At 41.2% G+C, this 12,500-nt stretch overlaps 1 protein-coding gene across 1 annotated transcript in view; it reads right to left on the bottom strand.

Annotated features, from left to right (window-relative positions):
• Positions 1–10,797: 10,797 nt before the first annotated feature.
• The window catches only part of LOC134443849 (GTPase IMAP family member 2-like), a 2,202-nt gene continuing 499 nt past the window's right edge, over positions 10,798–12,500 (bottom strand). Inside the window, exons 2-3 of the mRNA XM_063193387.1 lie at positions 11,730–12,467; positions 10,798–10,868 (exon numbers count right to left, since the gene is read on the bottom strand). Of these exons, the coding sequence (XP_063049457.1) occupies positions 10,798–10,868; positions 11,730–12,467 (809 nt within the window). The remainder of the gene's footprint in view (positions 10,869–11,729; positions 12,468–12,500) is intronic.

Below are 12,500 nucleotides of genomic sequence, written 5' to 3'. Positions count from 1 at the left end.
ATCCAGGCACTATGGAATTCACATTAAAAAAAAACATTGTCATTTGAACTGTGCTATACAAATACAGTAACTATACTGCTAATATTACTGCTACACTACTACTAACAATAAAGAAGAAGAAGAAGAAGAAGAAGAAGAAGAAGAAGAAGAAGAAGAAGAAGAAGAAGAAGAAGAAGAAGAAGAAGAAGAAGAAGAAGAAGAAGAAAACTACACAGTAAAAAATTACTGTGATTTCAGAGTAATTTACTGTGAAATCTCACAGTTAATTACTCTGATGTTCTGGTACACTATGCTACTGTGATGTTCACACGGCACACAGCAAATTACTCTGAAATCATTGTATCACTTGCCATTTCTCACTTAACTTGCACATCACAGTATTTTACTGTGATCTTCAAGGATAACCAGCATGCCAAAGTGATAAACTAGGAAACATCACAGTAAACTACTGTGTGGGTGGAGTATCTATTGAATTATTAGTGCATTGGGGCACAACTTCAGTCATAGACAGGTTGGGCTCTTCACTACAATCACACCTTTCATTGACATTTTCAGCAAATTATTTCATTCTTAATGTTTTGTGGTTTACATGTATATACCCATCATCAGTTGACTACTTTATCCCCACTCTCTGTCAAGTAACAGAAGAATGAGCTTATATATATTGGGAGATATACATGACCATCTTCATGACAGTGGGAATATGGTCATTTTTCTTGTGTACCACTTTAAATAGTACAACCCCTACAATAAACACAGAATATAACAAGGAGTAATATTTTGAAGCACACTTAAGATATTCCTTCTAGATAAATGGCTCTCCATATGTGCATTGCATGATGGGACACGATCTGAAGCCCGTATGTCCTAAGCCCCTCCCCCTCAGGTTGTACATATTGACATGAGGAAGTGAGAAAAAAGGAGATGACCAAGCATGGGAAGACATGTAGCAAACAAGAAGTTGATGACTAAGTAGTTTGCTGTAAATGTCAATGAAGTGTCTGAAGGCCCAGATTGTGCTATATGGCAGCCTTGGCCTAATGGTTAGGGAGGTGGACTTAAGTTCAGAGGGTTGCAGGTTCAAATCCCTCCAAACCCTACATTGCCCTAGGGACAGCAACCATTATTGTATATTTGTATATCACCAACTGACATGCCTTCCCATTGAACTTTCGCCCACTTCAAGTGTGTAACAATATCTTACTGTGAACTCACAGGGAGTTACTGGCTACTAATTGCATTCATTTCACAGTAACATACTGTGAATTCGTCGTATCACAGTTAACTACTGTAAAGGCGTCAACCTTCAACCCAACTGACATGCCTCCCCATTGAACTTTCGCCCACTTCAAGTGTGTAACAATATCTTACTGTGAACTCACAGGGAGTTACTGGCTACTAATTGCATTCATTTCACAGTAACATACTGTGATAGTCTGCCATAATTTGTTACTGTGAAATCCAGAGAGACTTTTCGTCATATCACAGTTAACTACTGTGCTGTTATAACAGGTGTTTACTGGCTCTAGGCCATTATTGGGTGCACTATGTGGTTACCTTGGCCTAATGGTTAGGGAGGTGGACTTAAGATCAGAGAGTTGCAGGTTCTAATCCCTCCTAACGCGACATTACCCGAGGGACAGTAACCAATGTTGCATATCTGTATGTCACTTTGGGTTGCTCCTGGCCATGATTGATTGTAATTACTAATTGCCAGGCCTAATTAGAAGAAGGTCTATGATTGGAAATGTTGCTGGTTCTGCTTCCAATAAATTAAGTTGCAACCAATGTGCTACACAAACACGTTCTTAAGTTGGCACCTGCTAATGCCTTTGTCTTGGATGTGCACGCCAAAACTCCAGCATCCAATTTTAAATCAGAATATTGCCACCTAGTAAACAAAATTAGTCTATCTTGTGAAGTGCCATTGCACAATTGAAAGTCAAATGCTGCATGACATGATTGACATTGCCTACCATCAACCAGGAACAATGGTAGTGCCCAATCAATCTGTCAATTAGTACCTGACCTCACTTGAGTACATAGGACTGTTACAAGTTCATTGAATTACTACCTGCAGCTGCAACATGCCTGATTACTCTGGTCACATGGTTAACTTTCACCTCTATATAAACTCAGACTGTCACAATGCTTGAGTTGCTTGCCTAAATGACTGGTTCGCTGGCTCTCTGTCCGGCTTGTTGGTTAGTGAGCTAACTGACCGACCAACTGACTGTTTGTTGGCCAGCTGGTTGGCTGACTAACTGACTCTTTTGGTTGACTGGATGGCTGGTTTGTTAGCTGGCTAGCCATACAGCTGACTTGTTTGTTGGTTAGTTGGCTGACTAAATGAGTGTTAGTTGGTTAGCCGGCTCTTTGGCTGGCTAGCTGACAACTGACTCTTTTGGTTGGCCGGTGGACTGGTTTGTTGGCTGGCTAGCTATTTAGTTGGTAGTGAGTATTATGGTAGCAGGTATCCTTTTTGGAGTGTTGCTTACTTGATCAAGAAATTTCAGGTTTGTCTAATTATGCTCAACCAGAGTATTCTATGCACACTGGTTAATGTACTATCATGCAGGAGACTATAACTATCAAATGATGATAATATTGCACATATTGCAGATACTTATTGCAGAGTTTCTCTGTGGTTATGGATAATTCGGTCTATCAATTCAGTAGAGCAGTGTGATGGACTGGTTCCATGCCACAGTTGTCTCAGTCATGGTGGGGAATGGGAGGTGCCACAATAACATGGTAGCTACCTCTTTTGTGGTGATGAATGGAGGGGCGGGATCATGGTAGTGTGGGTAGGGTGACAGTAACTTACTGTGGTGTGGCCACAGTAAACTACTGTGAGAAGATCACAGTAAACTGTGAGGATGGCCACAGTAAACTACTGTGAAATGAATGCAATTAGTAGCCAGTAATTCCCTGTGACATCACGGGAATATTTTTTACTGTGTAGGATAAGGATGCTGTTCATTCATTCACTCACACACAGTCATTCAGTCAATCAGGTGTTTTCAAAACCAGAGCAGACGAAATGAGAATAGAATAAAAATGAAAACTAAAACATCTCAGTACAGTGATGACTAGAATGTAGTAAGGATAGGACCAAACACTAGGTAGGCTATACTGTACATACAGTATATTTCTACATTTCTAGCTCTGAGTCCTACAGTTCGTTTGCCCATTTCCTTGCCACTTGGTCACCAATGACTCCGCTCTCTTCAAAAGCATACATCATTGCTTTCAATTCCTCACAATATTCATCTCCTTCAATTAGATCATTGATACACCTTGCAACTTTTTCTAGACTGTCTCTCACATCAATCAAAGCAAAGTAATTACCTGTTCGTGGACTGACCACTACTAAAACGGGGAGGACAGCTCCAGTTATGGTGCCAATGTAAGCCCCTACTTTACCACCAAGAGCTTCTCCATCTGGGCCCCCTAACACCCACCTAGCAACTGTTCCTGTAACCCCACCGAAAAAACCGCCCATAACTCCTCCCACGACTCTCCCCAGCAATTCTCCGAACTGTTCATGTCCAGCAAGCTTTCCAACTACTCCCCCAGCCTTCCCTCCCCCAAATGACCCACCACTGACTCCTCCCCTACCACCTTCAAAAGCAAGCAAGCAACGTGGATGAAAATCTCTGTTAGGAGTGTACATGATCACGTTTGCTCCTCTCAGATGGACCTTCCCAAACCCTGTTCAAATAAATGCAGAAGTGGGGGTGAGGAGGTGAGTACAAAATTGCATTACCTTAGGCCTACATGACATTACATACTCATACATGACGGTGCTGCTATCCACAGCGACTTTATTTACAGGGTATTGCTTACATTCCCTGTAGCAGTGAGTGGTTAGATGCGTTTCTCAAGGGCACCTCAGCCACGGAGTGTACTTTTTGTTTGTACATCTCAATTGGATACCACCACACTTTCTTGACACCGTCTAAAGCAAATTTGTTTATCATGGGTCTCATCAGAGACAAACCGACTAAGGATATGGATTGCTGGAACCATGTCCTGTGGCTTGATGACATGAAGATAGACACATTTGTTTCATATGGTGTCAAGCGTGGTGGTAATCAAATTAGTACAAAGACAAGTGTCCCATGCTCACAGTCAAGCATGGTAGTGGGACTGGCATAGTTATTTGATGGATGACTGTGTCACCATTGAAAACATTGGAAAGCCAAAATAAACATGTGAATGAACCATGACTACTGAAGCAGAGCATGACAATCTCTATTGGATTTCAACATACGGGAGTAGGGCCTACTCATTTTGATTTCACAAAAATGGAAATATGTCAATTAAGTGATATTATTAACCTTATCTGTAATCTCACGTCATTAATCTCTATGCATATTTTGGAAATAACGTGTGTTTAACGAAATATTGTTCAAAATGCTACTTTTCAAAAGAGGTGGACTCATTAACAGTGTGCACTGCCTATATAGAAAATGTGTTTCATATTTATTTACCTTTGGTACCTATGGGACTGAATGTAAATCTGGAGGCTGCAGTTGCAGCCAGGGTTGTCCACAGTAGCATCAGAAAGAAGATGTCTCTCATCTTCGCAATTCACTGGGTCTGTGAAGGAATAAAAAGACTTTGATGAGGTTAAGCCAACGATGCAAGAACCCAAATCATCAATCTGACTACCTTTGACCAGACAGCAATTTTTTGACGTCTAAGGTGTGCCTTTGGTGTCAAAAAGTGACATGCGCCTCATATCACCTTGTGGCAGCATAACTACACTGTGTTCAGTTAAGACAGGCATTTCTGATTTGCTTCATCTCTCGCTGGCGCTGAAGTCCATTGAGAAAGGCAATTGTAATTTAGTTATGGCACGTTGATCAGGCAGGTGGCCTGTTTCATGAGAGAGGCCAGGAAAGGAAAATGTAAATATAAATGCATTTATGTTAAATAACATTCATATTTAATCCATGTATTCATATTTTTATATAATATAGTTATAACACCTTTTCCCCCAGGTGTAAAAATTGCCTAGGTCTAAACTGGCCACTTCTGCAATGGGGGCTTATGCTAATATAACCTTGATGTGCTGTGATTTTCTTATTTGATTTGAGTGCTATTGATAATTTACTCATTTTGACATTGGTTTTGATTTTCTTATTTATTTATCGTTCTCATTTCTTGTGACTCACCTCGTTATACCAGAGTTTATTTTAATCTGTTTCCAAATAGTTGGGTAAGATTGGATAAGTGACAGCGCACCTCGGCAAGCAATTGGCTCTTGTTACCGGACAGGTGGGATATGTGCAAGCACACACCATATTAGCGTAGAGAATTGCACCCGTTCATTCCTATGGGCACTTTATGAAGTGTTCCATCTCTTTATTAGACTGTCTCTGCCTATCCTCCTTACCATTTTGTAATTTTGTTTGAAACATTACATCTTATGAAAAATGTAATAAAACAAACATATGTGTTGCAACCTCTGTCTCCTCAAGTTTCTTGGAATCCGTATAGGCAAATTTGTTTGTGTATAGTAACCTTAGGGCTCTCCCGCCCTGTTAATCGGGAGTTGCGCAGTCACTACTAACTTATAGGTCACGTAAAATTGGGGCAATGACGAAAGCTCAAACACCGCCCCTCCTCTTTCTACCACAAAGCACTGCTTTTTCAAATCTAATTACACTACATTTAGTAGACACACACGAGGAAGGAGACAAATGTGCAATAGCATACAGTGTGTGCAAATATAGTAAGTAAAGAGTACAAACTTAAGACTTGGACCACTCTGTGCTTACCCACTATAGCTAGATCTACTGTATTCACAAATTCATCTTATTCACATTCCTATATTTCTCATATTCCCGACATGTGTGTGACTACTGTCAGACAACTTATGCAAGTTGATTACCCTGACATTGTGAAGGGATTGCAATCATCAAATGCTTTTTCCAAATCCCACCACATCATTTTCAATGTTCTGATACCCTTACTTGACTTGCCACTTCCTACTCTACTTGAAGGTTAGATCATCCAGCTGAGCTGATGAGATATTCTTTGTCTACTGTACTGTAGATCGGAAGGAAAAAGGGTGTCTTTGCATTCGGACAATGTTGTGTGTGCAGTTGAGAATGATTTGTGCAACTTACCTTGATATGCTTAGAAGAGTCAGCAAAAGTGTCAATGCTCTTCCCTCAGTGAAACTTTGTGTACAGGATGCACCCACACTCTTACAGTTACATACAGGAAAAAATTCAAACACTACAAAGGTTTGAGCACCCTCTAGAGGTGTGAGAGAAACACAAACAATAATACTGCTTGAAGGTGCTGCGCTAACAATGTTGCTGCTTTTTAAAGGGACACTGTGTGAGATGAGTGGTTGTTTATTTCCAGAATGCATGCTGCCCATTCACTAATGTTACCTTTTTCATGAATACTTACCACCAGCATCAAATTCGAAGCATTCATTATGACTGGGAAAATTGCACTTTTCATACATGAAAAGGGGGGTCTTCTCCATGGTCCACCATTTTGAATTTCCAAAAATAGCAATTTTTAGCTGCAAAAATGAGTGTACTTTGACCAAACTAGAAAATATTTGTTTATTACTTAGGGACTGTTCGTAATTTACCGGGGGGGGAGGGCTGGTGCGTAGGGGGGGGAGGGCCATGATGAAAAAAAATGAGGTGGAGGGGAGGGCCATGGCAAAAAAAATCGGAGTTAGGGGGAGGGCCATGGGAAAAAAAACGAATTTATTTTATTTTATTTTTATTTAGGCCTATTTGTTTAAACAACAATAAAACATGCTCTGAAACACATCGCTTTGCGATGCAAGGTCCCGGTGCATACCATAGCACTGAAGCGTGTATCTGTAGTAAAAAAAAACTATCAGGTGCAGCTACTGTAGATTGCCCGCGCTGACTCTCTTTCACTGTAGGATTGCTAGTGCTACGGAGGAACATTGAGCATCATAGGAAATGCCCGTGAGCAAATATCAAACTAGCTGAGGTGAACTATAACAGTTTGGGAAGTTTTGACAACGAATTGGATGGGCATTTCCAGAGGCATTTTGGAGAGGTGTTGTAGGTGGTCACAGCCTCTGGTAAGTCATGATTTTATTTATTGGCACCGCCGTGTGCTTTACATTTGTGTTCAAAGAACTTAAAGACCCCAACCAGACGGGAAAGAACAGTACCTAGGCCTAGACGTACTTTGGTAGAACGGTGCAGTGACGCGAGCTTGTTTTGTTTAGCTTGTGGTGTCAAGGTAGTAATAAAAGTGGTATTAAGGGCGATGTGTTGGCCATGCATCATAAGGTCTTGAAACCATTGGAGGAGCTAACTTGTTGTGAAGAGAAGTCTCATCACTTTGGTGAACAAAAACGGACCAACTAAGCAAGGAAATATACATTTAAAGCGTGAAGGGAATGTCACCAAAGTTGTGCATCGTGTCAGGTAAGAAGTGACTTTTGTTTCTTGCTGTGGAGATTGGATTCGTAGAAGCGTGTATTGGTATGCTAGGTCTTGCCTGTTGCTGGTGAAGTAGTCTAGCTTAGCCTCGGAGTTGGCTATGGGGTGAATCTGAAGGAGAGCACAGCCGATGGTGTGCCTGTCTATCATCACAGTTGTCAAAGTTGAATTGCCGCGGTGTGTAATGGCTGTGCTATTGTTGGATGTTTTGGAATGTTGTACTGGTTCTGTTTTGGCAATTTGTTCCTTTTGCCTCTTGCTGCTGATTTGACCACCATAGCACCACCTATTAATGCGTCTTAAATATGGCCTACGTTAAATGCAAACTAAAGGTGGCTTTCTCACTCTCCCTGTATCAATAGCCAGCAATGGCTCGAGCTGCTTTGGCGCTTAGCCTACTTCTTGCTCCGATCACATCCCGAACTCTTTGGCCGTCAGAGTGTAATTACATTCGGGAAGGTAGAGCTATGCCTGTGTGTGTGCGTGCGTGCTTTTATGCGCGGTCTGGGAGACAGGACAGGGGTCCTGATCGAGATGCACCTGATCCACAGTCGCAATTGCAAGAAAATCTAAATTATTTGAAAGCCCGGTCACCTCTCACGAGTGCATCGCATAGCCTAGTCAAAGCATTTCTTCTAATTTCACACATTGCACACTGCCCATGCTGAAGAGACAAACTGTCAAGGCAGCGCGATTTGCTCTTGAACACGCCCTCACCTCCACAGCGCGTTTCACTTCCGCAAGAAGAACTTAATAATGTCAAAGTGAGATGTTAAAGAAAAAAAAAGTTAAATCTAGCCATCCTTGTTTAGGCTACATAAAACATGAGGAAGTTATTCAGATGTGATTCGCCATTCCTCACCCTAAAATTGATTAGAACGCAGGAAATTGCAGCTAAAAAACAGATTTTTTTTTCACAGCACCCCCTGGTCAAAACCAGTTCCTGCGTCCCTGGCTTCGCTACTGTGCTGAACATGTAAAACCTTGTGAAAGGCGCTGCTTGTCGAGCAGGGAAATATTGAAGCTGCGGTGGGGAAACTCTCTCCACTTTGTAGTTTACAGTAGTAACAACTCGGACATTGGTATTGAAATGGAAGTTTTTATTATCATTATTATTATTATTATTATTATTATTATTAGTAGTAGTAGTAGTATTAGTATTAGTATTATTATTATTACTTAACACGTAAAAAAATAGTGAAGGCAATTTGTCTTGGTGACAGTGGAGTTAAAAGGCATCCCATGCAGCCGCAGAGGTAGATTCTAGCGGCTTCTCATAGGTATCCACTGATATCGATAGCACATAATAGTGCAGACAACCGCCCTTGATGTAGGCTACTCTGACTGTTCTCATGATGGTTGTTCATCTACCAATTTTACATTTTTTTTTTTTACCTGTAGGGGGAGGGCCATGGGAAAACAAAATTGAAGTGGGGGGAGGGCCATGGGGAAAAAAATTGAGGTGGAGGGGGGGGCCATGATTTTTTTTTTTGACCGGACTTCCAGCGCACCAGCCCTCCCCCCCCGGTAAATAACGTACAGTCCCTTAGTAAACTTTCATGTTAAGATCAAATTTGGCAATAGGCAGCCCAATTTCAATGAGCAGCATAGTTACAGTACCTGTTTAGACCATTTCCTGCACAGTGTCCCTTTAATGCTTCTATCCACATTATTCATTTAGGTGCTATGATCCATGGGAACTGTTACATCCCCAATGGTCATTATTTACTAAAAACAAAGGAAATACGCCCTCCGCACTTCTAATTTGACAATCTGGTGTAACCAGAGCAGGACTAAATAATAAGTGCAAAGGGAAAATAATCTGGTGCCACACGAATGTATATTTTCTGTTATTTAATTTTTTCAGTGCAGTAAGACTAACGTTTCGACATGCGTCTTCATCAGAGTCCTCTGAAGACGCATGTCGAAATGTTAGTCTTGCTTGAATGGAATCGAATCGAAACCTCCCGAATCGGAATCGAATCGAGTCGTGAGGGCAGTGCCAATGCACACCACTATAAGCTAGCCTTCTGCAGATCATGTACTGTATATTGATATGCACATAAGAACATCCAAGTGATTATTTTATAGATGTAGGCCTATAAATTGTACATTCCTTTGCCCATGAATGCAGCCATGATGCGTAAGAGGAGGCTCAAATGATCGTTGTCATTAGCAGGACACAGCAGCTGAAACTAGCTTGATCTCTGATCTATGAACTCCAAAGTGCATAGATAAGGTAGAATGAAAAAACACAATGGCACACAGAAATATGTTGCCTATGCATTTAGTAATGCATGCAAACTTAACATAGCCCTAGTCCCTCTGTCGTCATATTACATGTAGTTGTATCCATCAATCACATGTATTACTAAGAAAGCAATCAAAAGAGCAATTGCATTCATACATTAATATATGAAAAATATATTTACCCTAAAGGTAAATCAACAAGGTGATTACCAAAACAAAACCAAAAATCAAGGCCACTAAATGTCACTCTGTGCCACATTAAAATTCAAATGAACAACTCAAGCCTATACACCTTTAGGCTAGAGGGACCTTACATCAGCATAGGCATCCGTTACTTTACAGTTACTTTTAAACAAACATGCGATAAATAGATCCCTAAGGTCTGGGATGCTGTGTTGTAACATGCTACACAATGTGCCATGAGGACCCAGAATCAGTGTTGCCAGATTGGGCGGGTGCCCGCCCAATTGGGCTACTTTGGATGAGCGTCTGCGGGTAAAAATCTGAAAATTTGGCCATTTGGTGTTTTTTTCAGCCGTTTTGGGCCCATAGAAGTCAATGTAATTTGATGAATTTGGGCGGAATTTAGCGCATTTTGGCGGGATTTGGTCAGGATTTGGTCAGACACATCTGGCAACACTGCCCAGGTTCAAGTCTGCCCCATCATTTCCTAAGCAAAAGCACAACATTTCCGGAAATGTATTAACTTTCCCCTTGTGCTTGTACAAAGATAATCAAATATATAGGCTCTACTTATTAAAACATTAAAACAGTATTACAAAACACGAATAATAACTGTTCTATAGGGCAAAGAAGAGTGATTGACCTCATTGCTAAGTATGCGAGCTGGGAAATCATATTGTGTCTTGTTTTCCTGTATATTTGTAGGTATGCAAAAATAAAACAAATTATTCATATTAATTAATCATAATGCTAATTATAGCACAGTATACATGTCAAATTAGTATCCATCAAACACAAGACCATTTTACATCATCATTGTCATCATCTTATCTCATCACAGGACCAGCTAGATCACCATTTAGGTGACATAACAGAAAACTAATGCAAATTGTTAATCAAGTAATCACATCATCTCGTTGTCGTCGTCATCATCAATATCATCATCATCATCATCATCACTAATCACAAGGTCAGCTAATTCACAGAGTTATTGTAGTAATATTCATACTCAATGGATATAATAAAACATATCAAATTAGACCAATTTAAAGGGTTGAAACATCTGCAAACACCATGAAACACCATGACACAATGGCCATATTAGAAGGAGTTCCATCACCCATCAACTTCACGTACTCAAAACGCAATCAAAAGAGCAATTGTATTAGTATGAATGATGACGAGATCAAAGCTAAACAAAAAATCAAGGCCACTGAATGGCACATATATATGTAAGAGAGTAAGAGAGAATGTCATTCCAAAAAGTGCAATCTACTCTGCACTATTGAACCATTTCTTTCTCAGAATTATCATGAACTATGATCTTGAGCATTTCGTCAAGAAGGGATTTGGTAAAAGCCTCCACTCCCTTGGTATAGCCACTCGCATGTTGTAGGACTGATACAGGTACGTTAAATGACAGCTCAAAAAGTTTAGATAAAGCGATGGAGAATGCATTGTCTTGTGGATTGGAAGGAAGACCATGTTGTATTTCATCAAATATGTTTACGAGTGCCTTCACTACTGTCAACTTATCTATAGTGTACTCTACCAATCCGTTATTTGCATCTCTGTACTGTACAGTCACCTTCTTACCTACATCCCTATCAACAACACCTTCCGCAATGTCTGTCATCAAACCCGCGAGAGCATTTTGCCACTGAAACCCCTGGAACTTGGTGACTATTTCACTGGTGGCTCTTATTTTCTCTCTCACATGGACATCTTTATTTATAAGCTGAATCAATGCATTGCGCGTCCCTCTTTCTGCATCTGTCCCTCCAAAGTTTTTCCACCCATCTTCATCACCATAGCATTCTTGATACATTCCAATACCTGCACCAAGAGCAGCTCCAGCCGCTATTGCTGCTGGGTTACCTAGCCCCACCACAGCCCCTACAACTCCTAGGACTATAGATCCCACCACTGCTCCGACTGCGCCTCCTGTAGTACATTTTAGCCATTTTTTTCTTATCTCTTCTCGCTGCAACACCTTATACATGGTGTAGTATCCTCCCCCGTTCCTGTCCACCATAGCATCTATCTTCCCGAACAGTTCCTCAACTTGAGTGCGGTCATTCCTCCGTTTGTTGTTGAACATGTGAAACCCTCCCCCACAGCTGTCTATCAGGCCACGCATTTCATTATTTAAAATTTCTTCCACTGATCTTCCCTGCAAGATATCTCCATGTGTGAAGAGCACTATGGTGAACTGTGCTGCCTCCTCCCCAAAGTGTGTCTGGATCCACTCCACTGCATTCCTCTCCTGTGGTGTGAACCTCACATCTAACCTCACCACCAACAGAAACACATGGGGCCCTGGAAGGGACAATTTAACACAATTCCCTATCTCTATCTTCAGCATTTCCTCTGTCTTGGCTAGGTCAAATATCCCCGGTGTGTCGACCACTGTGACATGTCTCCCTTGGAATTTCCCCATCCCCTTTGAGGCAGCTGTGGTGATTGGTCCATGGCTGAAGGCTTCGTGGAAGGCGTTCCTCCCCAAGATGGTGTTGCCTGAGGAGCTTTTCCCTGCTCCACTTTTGCCCACAAGAACAATCCTTAGTGGTGGCCCTGTGGTGAAGCACGGGGAGATTACTTTAAATA

Source organism: Engraulis encrasicolus, unplaced genomic scaffold (genome assembly GCF_034702125.1).
Source record: "Engraulis encrasicolus isolate BLACKSEA-1 unplaced genomic scaffold, IST_EnEncr_1.0 scaffold_378_np1212, whole genome shotgun sequence".
Taxonomy (NCBI): domain Eukaryota; kingdom Metazoa; phylum Chordata; class Actinopteri; order Clupeiformes; family Engraulidae; genus Engraulis; species Engraulis encrasicolus.
Note: the sequence above shows the minus strand (reverse complement) of the source record. Positions and strands in the feature narration are given on the sequence as shown.